General features: G+C 38.7%; 2 protein-coding genes across 2 annotated transcripts; one reads left to right on the forward strand and one right to left on the reverse strand.

The window, feature by feature from the left end:
• Positions 1-68: 68 nt before the first annotated feature.
• LOC105390102 (zinc finger protein 845) lies at positions 69-3,769 on the reverse strand. Its single transcript, XM_048630051.1, has 5 exons — positions 3,506-3,769; positions 2,608-3,228; positions 2,090-2,215; positions 1,490-1,612; positions 69-856 (listed from the first exon to the last, which is right to left on the reverse strand). Exons 1-5 carry the CDS (start codon positions 3,635-3,637, stop codon positions 605-607), a joined length of 1,254 nt encoding a protein of 417 aa, XP_048486008.1. The 5' UTR covers positions 3,638-3,769; the 3' UTR covers positions 69-604.
• A 368-nt stretch (positions 3,770-4,137) lies between these two features.
• Positions 4,138-7,958, forward strand: LOC105380746 (zinc finger protein 816). Its single transcript, XM_048629922.1, has 5 exons — positions 4,138-4,246; positions 4,436-5,137; positions 5,546-5,671; positions 6,867-6,989; positions 7,730-7,958. Exons 2-5 carry the CDS (start codon positions 4,442-4,444, stop codon positions 7,940-7,942), a joined length of 1,158 nt encoding a protein of 385 aa, XP_048485879.1. The 5' UTR covers positions 4,138-4,246; positions 4,436-4,441; the 3' UTR covers positions 7,943-7,958.
• Positions 7,959-13,314: the final 5,356 nt, after the last annotated feature.

Here is a 13,314-nt window from a genome sequence, read left to right on the forward strand (position 1 = left end):
ATACACATTTTCGTTTCGATTTCACTTCTCGATAGGTCAAAAAACTCACACTCAGGGCCCTGTTTCCATAGCCAGCTCACTTGGATTGGCCTGCCTAAGAACCGATAATGGGGTCACGTTAGTTTGAATCACGTTTGAATATACAATATTATGGAGGTTGCTGGTTGAGGCTGAGTCAAGGAATGGATTGAGTGGCGCTCCTTGTTGGGTGCATTTGAGAAATAGAAAATATGCTCATATGAACCGGGATTTAGATCCGAAATAAAAATAGATATAGAGAATTGTCATTTATATATTATCTCGTTTAATATGAAATGTATTATATTATCATAACAATACCAAGCACGTGTTCACATCACACATCTGTAAACCGTGCACCATGTGTAAACGGAGCTGTAACTATACTTAAAACTAACTTTCTATATAAAAGTAGATCTATTTTATGCCGACGGTGACTTCTATTTGTATAGGTATAGTTTAGCTGTAGAATATAATCCTTTAATACGACAGTTTGTATACACGCTCTAAAACGTTAAAAAATACTCAAAATAATCAATACAATCAACGTAGAATTAAAGTCTTCATGGTCCAAAACCTCCTTGCTTCAAACAGAACCAACGCCATCTGGCGGCCGCTGCTGGAACTGCCAGCTGCTGCCATCTAGCGGCACTCGCTCGATCTCGTGCGTCGCTGACGTCACCGCGTGGATTCTCTGCAAGTGTCTGACGACGTTGCGCTTTCTCGCAAAACTATTGTTGCAGATGTAACACTTGTATGAGTATTGTGGTTGGCGGTGACGATTTTTATGGATTCGCATCAGGGTTACGGACTTGAAGCGCGCGTGGCACTGGTCGCACTGGAAAAGAGACGGGATAATATTATTTTAACAATTTATACAGGCAACAAGTGGTATTAACGAGTTTTGAAGTAACTAGATGCCATTGAATCGAAAAATTATCAAATAGCGTTCGTTGAGTAGTACACCAGCTAGCTATCAACACTAGTGACCTCTGGCGATCCGAACTGTGCATCTCACTAGCTGCACAATCGCGCTTCTTAGTCAACTGTCGTAGGTCAACTCTAGTGATTCTCACTATACCTGCACACTCTTCTCGGGAAGGTGTATGGCCACGTGCTGCAGGTAGCTGCTGCGCCACTCAACTCAACTCTCATAACCCGCATTGTACCAACATCAACTCTCGTAACCCGCATTGTACTAACATCAACTCTAGTAACCCGCACTGTACCTGCACACTCTTCTCAGGCAGGTGTACGGCCACATGCTGCAGGTAGCTGCCGCGGCAGTGCGGTCAACCTTCGTAACCCGCACTGTACCTAAAACGTCAACTGTAGTGACTCTTACTATATCTGCACACTCTTCTCAGGCAAGTGTATATCTTCATACTGCAAGTAGCTGCTGCGACAGTGCGGTCAACTCCCGTAACCCACACTGTACCTGCAATGCCAACTCTAGTGAACCGTACTATACCTGAACACTCTTCTCGGGCAGGTGTATGGCCACGTGCTGCAGGTAGCTGCTGCGGCGGTGGAAGGCGGCGCCGCAGTGCGAGCAGCAGAACGGCTTCTCGCCCGTGTGCAGGCGCTCGTGGATCTGAGGGTGAGGGTGGGATGGCAAATGTGTAGTTGCAAACATTGCACTGGTGTTTGGTGACGAAAGAAATAAAACACGGGGTTATACTGTTAAATAAGCTGACCAATAAGCTATATTTACGCTCATCTGAATGGCTAATCCTTCACCACAGTGACAAACCAAGTAGATAAATATGTGACTTTGTTTCTATTTGAAATCGTAATGAAATAAATAAATACACTCCAAATCAGCAGTACCATAATAATATATCATGTACTTATAATAATTCTGCATAATCCGATTAACAATATGTATGCCTAAAACATCCATAAGTAAATTTTGTAATCGCCAGCTGTAGTTATTAATTTATAAACACTTTATTGTGCCTACACAGTACACACACAAAGCATTACAAATAAGAACTAATAGCAACTCAATACGAATGCGGACTTATTTCCAAAAAAGCCATCTCTTCCAGCCAATCTTCCTAAAACTTACCTTGACTTGCTCCGCATTAGAAGCGCGGTAGTCACAATACGAGCACTTGTCCGTCTTCTCGTAGCCGTGCCGCGCGCGACAGTGCATGAGCAGCAGGCGCTGAGATATGAACTTCTTGCCGCAGTGCTGTAGTGTGAAGTGTGACGAAATGAATTATAAACCGAAAGAAAGATAAACGGGGGTTGGAGTGTGAAATGTGTAAAGATGAATTATGTTAAATAGAAATAAAGTTATGGTATGGTTGATAAAGTTTAAGCAATAGCATTATCACTCAAGACGCCTGCTTTAGGAGAAGCAAACGTCCAGAAGTGGGCTGATAGGCTGAGCAAAAATATCAATAATCTATGCCTTGATTTTAATATCAATTTTGTATATTGTCTGAAAATAAAATAAAATATTAAAAGAGTGAATGCTTTGTCACTCTATCTTGTAATCTTGTTGTAATCATAGATGTTTCTGTTTATAAAGAACAAATAAATAGATAAATCTACAACAGTTATAAATAAATACCAACATACCTCACAAATGACATCAAAACCCGTGTGTATTTTATAATGATTCCTCAGAGACAATTTAGATGTGAGAATTTTATGACAAAATTCACATTCTATGCTTTCATTTTGCACCACTTTTCTTCTTCTGCATAACTTATTCGGTACTTGGTTATTCTCATCATTTTCTATAGCAATTTTCTGTTTGACTTTCTTTTTAGTTCTAATAGTTTTGCTGGAACGAGTGGTTTTCACTGATTTCTTAGATCCCACATCATGTTTTTTTTGGTCATCATTTTGCAAGTCCACCTCTGACTGAAACTCTGGTATTTCTTGCATATTATCATCATCATCATCAACATCATCATCTTCAGACTTTTTGATATTATCGTGAATAAAATGGCTGTTGATCACAAATTGTGCTAAATTACTATTAGAATTAGTGTCTAGTGTTATGTTGATTGTAGCAACTTGTTCTATTTCTGTATTTACATTTGTTGCTTCAGTTTTGATATGCATTTGCTGATTATGGCATTGTCTAAGGGTTTCTTGTGCATCTTTACATTTCGTCCTAAATTTTATGACACTGTTGGTGAAATCTATGCAGTCCGTGCACATTGTCTGAGGAAGATTGTCATTCAGTTCAACCTGTAAATATTTGAAAGATAAAGGCGAAATTATAAAAACCTATATGAAGCCTCTTTTTGCGTTAAGGGTAAAAAATTCAATTATTAACTATATATAAACTATATGAAAGAATGAAAATAGTTTATTAACTAGTAGACTTAGCATTGTATACAAGAAATTGCAAGAGAAAATAGTTAAGAGTAACAATGATTTTCCTTAAGTTACATTATAGGTTATACTAGTGTAGACTATTAATGAATACGTTTATTTATATGTTAAGTGAACTGAATTAAATTACCTTTACACCAGTGATGGTGAGAATAGTCTCAGTGTAAACAGTTTCTGCCCCGGGTATATAAAATATAGCATTTAAACATTTATCACTGAGGCATGTTCGACAACAGTTCCACGTATTCGCGGTATCGGCCATTACGGGTCAAAGATAAGGATGAGCCTCCGTTATATATTTCTCTTGAATAATAATAATATGCACCAAAAGGTTGCTATATTAATTAAAATGTAATGAAATTATTTTTTTGTTTACAAAACAAACAAAACGTCAGCGGCGGTTGTCAACTGTTCCTGAAAAAAAAAACTTCCTTAGTGATGGGAAAATGTTGATTACAAAATAAATCCGTTTAATTACTTAATTTTGTAGAGCGAAAATGAAGAGTAGATATTGATTTTAGAATAGGAAATAATCATTGACTTAAATTGGTTAGCTTAGATTAATTCAATTTATTTCATTCGTTACATCATATTTAAATCGATCGTTTCAGTTTCAGCTCACATACTTAAACCAAATAATACACATCACTATTTTAATGTTTTTGTTTACATTTTGCAAGAATTTCTCTTCTATCATATTTTTCACTGAAACTAATTGATTTTGAAGTGTGTGCCAGTGGATTTGAAGGTCATGAAAACTTGGGATTGCTGTAGGACATGCCTAGCCACCTCCCCTTTAAATCCAATCTTCAGAAATTATGATAAACAGGAAAAATATACTAACATTTTGACTAAAGCCACAGGAATAAAGGTGAATTCTTAATATTTTACATTCCTAGCTCTGAATATAGTTCCATACCATGGAATAGTTCCACTGTTATTGTTTACTATAAATTTGTTAGAACTTTAACACACTAAAATCAAGATTTTTATTTATTCCTCATAGAGCCTAAGTATTTTTATACAAAAGTGCATTAACTTATTATTTTCTATATTTCAGATAAACATGAATGATGGTTTACCGCAAGAGATGTGCTCATCATGCGTAGCCACCGTCAACAAAATAACAACCTTCCAGAAAATCTGTGACGCTGCAAACAAAACCTTACTAGATCTCATTGACACAAAATCTAGGCAAATCAAGAACGAACCAGAATGCACATCTACATGTTACAGAGACAATGTTATTGGTATAGACATCTCAGACTCGTCATGTGATGATGATAGCAGAGACGGTGGATGTGGAAGCCCATTATCATCAGCACAAAGGACCCAAGGGGCTTTAAAACAATCTGGCTATGGTCACAGTCATCCATCTAAAACTGACTATTTGTGTCCAGTTGTTGGTTCAAGTCACAGCAATAGCCCACAGTTAAATGTTCCAACTGAGCCTCCAGATAAAATGGTTATGAATAGTGACATAAATAACAGTTACAAAGAATTTGAAACCACTGTTGAGGACCTACTCCTAAAAAGAACACACATAGAATTTGAAAACTTAAAGTTTACACCAAAGATTAAAAAGGAAACAACATTATGTAAAAAGGAGAAACAAATTAAACCACAAGTGAAGAGAATTGAAGTAACCAAGAAGGAACAATTAAATAGCTATGAGTGTGAATACTGCCATAAGAAATATACAAGTAAACATTCTTATGAGAGTCACCTCAAAATCCACACAGGGACTAAACTTATTTGCCAGGTTTGTGTTTGAGTAATAATGGCCAGTCAGTTACACATCAGATCATGAAAGAATATGAAAATGGTATCATGTTGCATTTACGAACGAATTATAAGATATGTATCCTTGATGATACATCTTGGGAAGTATTTTCTTCTTTGAGACCTATGTCCAAAACCATATTTTTTTATTGCAATTAGGTACATACAATACAAACATACATCATGCTCACAACTGTAATCCCCGAAGGGGTCGTCAGAAGTGAGTCGCAAGGGAGTCACCCACTTTTCCCTGTATACATGTCCGTATTCGTACACATCTAGAATCTACATGTGCAGGTTTCCTCACGATGTTTTCCTTCACCGTAAGAGCGATATAATGTACTAATTATAATAATTTACATGTCTTATTTACATATTTGTCTTCAAGCACTGTGGCAAGCAGTTCCTGACCGCGCGCCGGCTGCTGTTCCACTGCAAGTCTCGGCACGGCTATGAGAAGACAGATAAGTGCCCGCACTGCGAGTGGACCGGCGTCAGCGCTGACGCACTCAAGGTACTTACCTATTTAGTGTATACCCTCTTGATGCTTGATGACATTGAACTCGCGGGCGCGGCCAAGAAATATTAAACATATGATTTGATATGAAAGTGTTCACATCGAAACTCAAGTGTGGTCTCGATGACCGCTCCCGCGACGTCAACGTGAACTTAGTGCGTCTGTCCACCGCCGCCGTCACCGTCACGTCACCGAGATGTGCGGTGGACACATGTTCCGCGCCTTCATCTCGTTCTCGGTGACGTGACTGTGACGGCGGCGGTAGACAAACACTCTTAGGCAGTTCACACACTGCTAGTGTATCTTCAGTCGTACAGTCCCACTTCATACAATTCCGCGTGCTACGGGTAGTGGGAGAACCTCCTTACAAACCACCACTAGCTACCAACCAAACCACGTTAAACCGCTGAATTCTGATGCAAACCTTCAGAAAAACCCAAAAGTTAACGTAAGTCTTGCCTGTAGCTACCTATTATACCTACCTATTGATATTTTCACTGGCGCTCGACTTAGGTAATCTTGTAAAAATCTCGACAAACACTAATATTTGTTCCTTGCATCTTGGATGACAAATTAAACTGTTGTTATCTTGATAAATAATTCAAAAGATACTTAGGTAGTTACGAAATGCTAAGATTGTTTTTCGCTGTCGTAACTATAATGCTTAGACGACCGAATGGCGTAGTGGTTAGTGACCCTGACTACTGAGCCGAAGGTCCCGGGTTCGATTCCCGGCTGGGGCAGATATTTGTTAAAAGACAGATATTTGTACTCGGGTCTTGGGTGTTGATATTTATTTATTTATTGTAACGATTTGGGTTTTGTGTTCCTGTTATGTTACAATGTGTGTGTGTAAATAAATAAATAAATAAATAAATAAATTTATATTTAGTATCTATCTATCTATGTATTTGTGTAGAAATATCAGCTGTCCGACACCCATAACACAGGTTCTGCCTAGCTTGGGGTCGGATGGCCGTGTGTGAGATGTCCCCACATATTATTATTATTATTATAAATTCTTTGTTTAAAATATGACTCTATGAGTGTTTTTGTAAATCTCATTTTCCACTGGCAACTTTCATACTTTAGCAGCGTTAAAATTATAATTTCTGCCTTCAGAATAGCTACCAATGTTGGAGATTTATTTCTAACCACAATTACCGTTTTTAACACTCTACTCTGCCCCCAGGCGCACATCCGCCTGCACACGGGCGAGAAGCCGTACGTGTGTGAAGTGTGCAGCGCCGCCTTCGCGCGCGGCAGCAGCTACCGGCAGCACCGCGCCACGCACCTGCCGGAGAAGACTGTGCCGGTAACTGATGAGGTTTTACACAACCATGCATGAGGGCTTAGTGGCAGATACATAATTACTATGTATCTGCTTTTATGTTTCAGTATCGCAATCAGCAGGGTTTATTTTTTAGTAGTTAGCTGGTCCCGCGAGCTTCGCTTAGCCTTAAAAAAAGTTTTCCCGTGGTATAAAAAGTAGGCTATGTGTTAATCCAGGGTGTCAGCTAACTCTTTTCCAATTTAAGTTAAATCGGTTCGGCCGTGAATAAGTAACAAACATACCTACACACAAACATACCTACTCACCAACTTTCGCATTTATAATATTAGTAGGATATATTTCTAAACGTTGTTACTGAGAATTAGGAGCTGGATAAGATTGATTCATTATAAATTAGACACGCGCCTCCACCATCATCACACGAATTCACACAGTAACCGTAGGTATACTGCTGGACATAGAGGGCTCTCCCAAGCAGCGCAACGCAATAACACTCAGTCCTCGGCCTTCCTCATCCAGCCACCGAAGGGCGTCTCACGCTACTCTTTACAGTTCGTGGTCTCCACTCGTTTAAATATTATCCCAACTGTCATAGGTTCCTCCGCGTGCTTACATGGCCGGCCCACTGTCACTTCAGCTTGCAGATATTAAGAGCATTGCCGTTCTCTTACTAATTACCTACGCCATTTCTTATTAGGTATACGATCAGAGAAACACTAATCATCCTGCAGTTTACCTAAGTATCTCTTTTCTCCCCCCAGTGCGACCTTTGCCCCGCCATGTTCAAGTCCTACACGCTGATGCGCATCCACCGCACGCGGCACCGGCCCCGCAGCAGCCGCCACCGCTGCCGCCGCTGTGACGCTTCCTTTAGCAGTCGCTGGCACTGTGCAAGACACGTGAGGCGCATACACGGGGAGATAAATGTCGACGAATTTGTAGAAAAAATAAAGATTAATAATATAGAAAGTTGAGTGAAAGTGTTGTTGTTTCATTCATGAACGATAGATTTAAGATAAATAAAATGGCGGACTACGCATGTGTTTAAGCTCACTCATGAACGAATGATAGGTAAGAGCGCGTCAATGTCGCTATAGACGACTTTAATGGCTTCGTGCGATTCATACTTTTACCTCCAAGAGGACCTAAAATACCTTCAGTGCAGTATCGTCATCAGCCAACAATCATCCACTGCTGAAGATAGGCCTTTCCTAAGGAGCGCTACAACACTCGGTTCTCGGCCTTCCTCATCCAACCACTACCGGATACCCGCCTAAGGTCGTCTGTCCAGCGGGCAGGAGGGCGTTCCACGCTGCGTTTGCCTGTTCGTGGTCTCCACTCGAGAACTCGTCTACCCCAACGGTTATCGGTTCCTCGGCAGATATGACCAGCCCACTGCCACTTCAGCTTGCATATTTTGACAGGTATGGCGGTAACCTAAGTCCTCTGACGGATAACCTCATTGGAAACGGAAATTTCCACAAACAGGAAAACCTGCATTAGACGCCGCAAAACTAAATCCTCTGATAGTGGCAATCATTTATATTGATCCGCACTATCTACCTGTCTTAGGATTAGCCCTGAGACGTCATAGTTGGGTATTGTTAATATTTTATCGTATTTAATAGTTATACTTAAGTATTCGTTCATAGCCAAGTTATCTTAAATCTAAATGAATGTCTACGCCGCTTACTTATAGTTACATGGTGGAAAGATAAGTCGGGGACATTAAATTCTAAAGATTAGATCCTTAAATTAAAAACACATACATATATACATATGCACTCACGACTGTAATCCCCGAAGGGGTAGTCAGAGGTGGCTCACAAGCGAGCCACCCACTTTTCGCAGCACATTTGTACTCACGTGATAGGTTGCGAACCATATCGCCGTTTTTGGGATAAGTACAATGCACTTAGGATACACATCTAGAATCTAGATGTGCAGGTTTCCTCACGATGTTTTCCATCACCGTAAGAGCACGTGGTATTATTGTACTTTAACTCCTTAATTGAAAACACAATATAAAGAATTCATTGGTACAGGCCAGGATTTGAGCCCACGGCCTGTCGATTGAGAGGACGAGGCCTTATCTATTACGCCACCACCGCTCTAAACACAACATGTAGCAAAAAATAAACTTCCCATATTTATTACCTAGGGCCACTTGCAAAAACATATTAAATCTAGATTTAGTGTCAAATCTCGATTTAAGAAACGTCAGTCCGTATAAAATTTGACACTAAATCGAGATTTAACACTAAATGTAGATTTAATAGACGCATTTTTCCTGAAATAAAAATGACATATTATGTATCTAGCCTATCTGAAACCTAGTTAAACATTGTGAGATATGGCGTTTCGACTTTCTCCGTGTTCGGCATCATAAGGGTCACAGTGACAGTTAAATAAAGTCCATTTTTCTCTCCACCTTTAATTTGCAAGGTGCGGGTGCCTATATAAATAGAGTGAGTCGCCCGCGCGCCTCAGTTGTAATATCACCATGCAGAAATGACTAGGTTTCAGATAGGCTAGATACATAATATGTCATTTTTATTTCAGGAAAAATGCGTCTATTATGTAGTCTGAGCCTATCTGAAACCTAGTTAAACATTGTGAGATGTGTTTATTATCGCATGGTGGAGAGAAAACCAACTGTGACCCATAAGCTACTGATGAGTATATCAGTAGGTAAATATTTGAATCTATAAATTTATAATGCATAGATTTCTATTTATTTATTTATTTATTTATTTATTTATTTAGGAAAAATAACAGAAATAGATCACAGAGAGTAATATGCAGACGGATATAAAATAAATGCTTAAATCTACTTCCTTGAACATTTTTCTCAGGGATATAATATTATAATACTTTATTTGGTGACATTTTAGAATTAATTTAGTAGATATAAAAATATTTATGACTAAAATTAAGCATGCAATTTATTAAAAGGGAAAATAAATCATGCATCCTAATTATTATACATTATAAAATTATTGTCTAATTAAATTAAATTGAAAATTCTACATTATTATACATAATTTTGAAAATCTATATCTACAGTATTTTTAGTAAGTACCTACTATATTATTTACTAGGCTTCGCATTTTGAGTATCATCCAGTATACACCTTATTTGATTTTTGAATTTCAATTTACTCATAGTGAATAAGTCAACTGGGTGGAGTACTTTATTATACGTCTCACACATCCGTCTCAGAGGTGCTCGACTACCGCTGTTGGTCCGCGCGGCGTCCAGGGAGAACAAGGCCTTGGATCGCGATGGTCGCGAGGGTGCTCTGTAGTGTATGTGTTCCAGTAAGGCGGGACAGTCGTAGAGGTTGTTACATACATTGTAGAGAGTCATTGCGTCCAGTAAAGTCCGTCTATCACTAAGTCGCTGCAGTTTGTAGAGAGCTAGGAGATCAGCGTAGTGCCCTCGGGAGTGTGTCAGCCTGAAATGTAGAGCCTTGACAAACCTTTTTTGAATACTTTCAAGTTTATTTGAATGAACTGCATAGTGTGGGTTCCACACAACTGATGCAAAGTCAAATTGGGATCGTACTAATGACTGGTATAGTGTTATGTATGTGGAAACTTGTTTGAAAGGTTTTGAAATTCTCAGCACGAACCCAAGCATTTGATAAGCTTTCTTACAAATATGTTCTATATGTTCGTTAAATGTGAGTTTCTCGTCGAACATAACCCCGAGGTCTCGCACGATACTGACTTTATTTACATTCACCCCTCCGATATTGTAGGTGTAGTTTGTTTTAATGCGTTTTCTAGTGAAAGAGATTTGTTGGCATTTTTCGTACGCCAGTTGTAGCTTATGTTGTGTACAGAACTCGTTAAACCTATTTAAGTCCTCCTGGATAAGAGTACAGTCATTTTCATCTTTAACAATTCTAAATATTTTTAAGTCGTCCGCAAACGATAGTATGTTAGAGTTACGGAAACACTCGTTTATTTCGTTTATAAAGAGCAAATATTGTAGAGGCCCTAATATAGAGCCTTGAACTACTCCAGAAGATACCAATTTCTTCTCTGAGCAATAACCATTTATGGTTATAATTTGGAATCTATTCTCTATGTACGACGCGAACCATTTCAGCAGATTGCCTTTTATTCCGTTGTAAGAAAGTTTTTCTAGTAGTAACATATGGTCAACTTTATCGAACGCTTTACGGAAGTCCGTATAGATGGCGTCTACTTGAAGACCGTCGTCTAATGCTTTAAATAGGTAAGTAGAATAAAGTAATAGATTCGTACCTACAGATTTCTTTTTCATAAAACCATGCTGCTGTTGGTTGATATGCGATTGAACCAGAGGGTATAGAGCATCGTGGACCATAGATTCACATAGTTTGGGGATGGTAGAAATATTAGATATGGGTCTATAATTGGGTATTTCAGCTTTGGGACCGGATTTATGAATTGGGGTAACGTGTGCTATTTTCCATCTATGTGGGAATGAGCCTTCTGTTATGCATTTGTAAAAAATTAGGTAGAGGGGGTAAGCCACTTCAGAGAAAACATTTTTTAAAAATAATGCACTTATTCCGTCTGGGCCTGCGCCCTTGTTAACATCTAAGTTTTTTAATGCAATCTCGACTTTATGTAGATGTAGGTGTAGTGTGGTTATGTTGTCAGCCAGGGGGTTAGATGGAAGACTATCCAAATCAAGCTGGTTCATAGTATTTGTAGGTTCGAATACGGATGAAAAGAAAGTTCCAAACATCTCAGCTATCTGTTCTGGATTGCTGGATGAACTGTCTCCGAGTGACATAGTACTAGGATACCCCGAGCTATTTTTCTTGAGTGATTTTACGTACTGCCAGAAGCTTTTGATGGTTTTTGGTATAGCTAGTTCCGTATCCAAAATATACGCTCGAGAGCAGTCCGCAAGAAGCAGCTTGCATCTAGTACGAAGGAGGGAGTACTCAGCGTAGTCTGATAATGATTGGTAAGTCTTCCATCTTTTCCACAATTTAAGCTTTCGCTTCAATGAAGATTTAAGTGCTGGGGAAAACCACTTCGGATATTTTGCCTGGGTGTTCCTTTTTAATGGTACATTATTATTTAGAATTTCATATAAAATTTCATAAAACTTATCCACGGATTGAGAAGCTGACATGTTTTTTAATGTGTTATCCCAATCGATAGTTTGGAGTTGTTCACGAATTGACGGGTAATCTGCTTTGTAAAAATTATACTTAGACACATATTTAGACGGAATAGTTTTCTGTGCTGATCGCTCCATGTTAAACTCAATCGGAGGGTGGTGAGGCCCGGGTCGGGACAGCTCCACTCCAGATCTAACACATTTACAAGGAATGTTGCATAGCAGTAAATCAAGGATACGCCCATTTCCATTCAAACAACTATTGTACTGATAGAGTTTCATTAGTGTGAGAGTATTAGTAAGTAATTTATGAATTTCGTTAGTTGGCTGAGATGGATGAAGAGCTCTATCTGTATTATTAGGAATCCACTCAAGGTCTGGGATATTGAAATCGCCTACCATACAGTATGTAAATTCTGGGTATGATGAGTATACATTTTGAATTTTATTTAGTATTTTTTCGTATACATGTGTCCTTGATTTGGGTGGTATGTAATTAACCGATAAAAGAAGAGTGGAGCCTTGCTGTGTCGGTAGAGTGATGATTATGTCCTCATTAATTGAGTCCTCCAAGTCAAATCTTCTAGTAGCTGATATAGACTTCTTAATAGCGACAAATATTCCACCTCCGTCTAGTTTAGTCGTTAGTGATAAATCACGGTCTCTACGATAAATATTGTACCTATCGTCTACTAACTCAGAGTCATATATCCCTAATCGCAACCATGTTTCAGTGATAATAATAATGTCAAAGTCCGTATTCAATATTGAAAGTCTTAAGTCGGCCAACTTGCTACGTAAACCACCACAGTTTTGGTAATAAATATTTAAATTGTTTATTCTATTGAAAATTTACTTAGTACAGGTACATATTTTGTTTGTTTGTAGGACATAAGAAAGTATAATGGATGGCACTCATATTTGAATTTACTAACTATTTTTATTTGGTCTATTACAGTATGAGCAGAGTAGTGGTATAGGGACACATAATAGTATATGCGAGCCAATTGCATGAAATAAAAAGTCAGAGTTTGAGCAAATCCTCCGAGTTACGGATCGTTACTACTCGTGAATCATCCGTCTTACGCATAAGGATGGTAGCGTTTTTAATCCAAACGAACTTATAGTTTTTTTCCTTCTTAGCTTTACGGGCCTCGGCGTACAAAATTTTGTTTTTCAGCGTTAGGTGTTCTTTTATATAGATATTCTGGTCGTGCGC

This window comes from Plutella xylostella, chromosome 24 (assembly GCF_932276165.1).
Source record: "Plutella xylostella chromosome 24, ilPluXylo3.1, whole genome shotgun sequence".
Taxonomy (NCBI): domain Eukaryota; kingdom Metazoa; phylum Arthropoda; class Insecta; order Lepidoptera; family Plutellidae; genus Plutella; species Plutella xylostella.

Coding starts and splice junctions, on each gene's coding strand:
- LOC105390102 (XM_048630051.1), bottom strand. CDS start 3,637: ATGGCCGATACCGCGAATACGTGGAACTGTTGTCGAACATGCCTCAGT. Junction 3,229..3,505: donor TCACCATCACTGGTGTAAAG/GTAATTTAATTC, acceptor AAATATTTACAG/GTTGAACTGAATGACAATCT. Junction 1,613..2,089: donor CTAATGCGGAGCAAGTCAAG/GTAAGTTTTAGG, acceptor CCTCACCCTCAG/ATCCACGAGCGCCTGCACAC.
- LOC105380746 (XM_048629922.1), top strand. CDS start 4,442: ATGAATGATGGTTTACCGCAAGAGATGTGCTCATCATGCGTAGCCACC. Junction 5,138..5,545: donor GGACTAAACTTATTTGCCAG/GTTTGTGTTTGA, acceptor TTTGTCTTCAAG/CACTGTGGCAAGCAGTTCCT. Junction 6,990..7,729: donor TGCCGGAGAAGACTGTGCCG/GTAACTGATGAG, acceptor TTCTCCCCCCAG/TGCGACCTTTGCCCCGCCAT.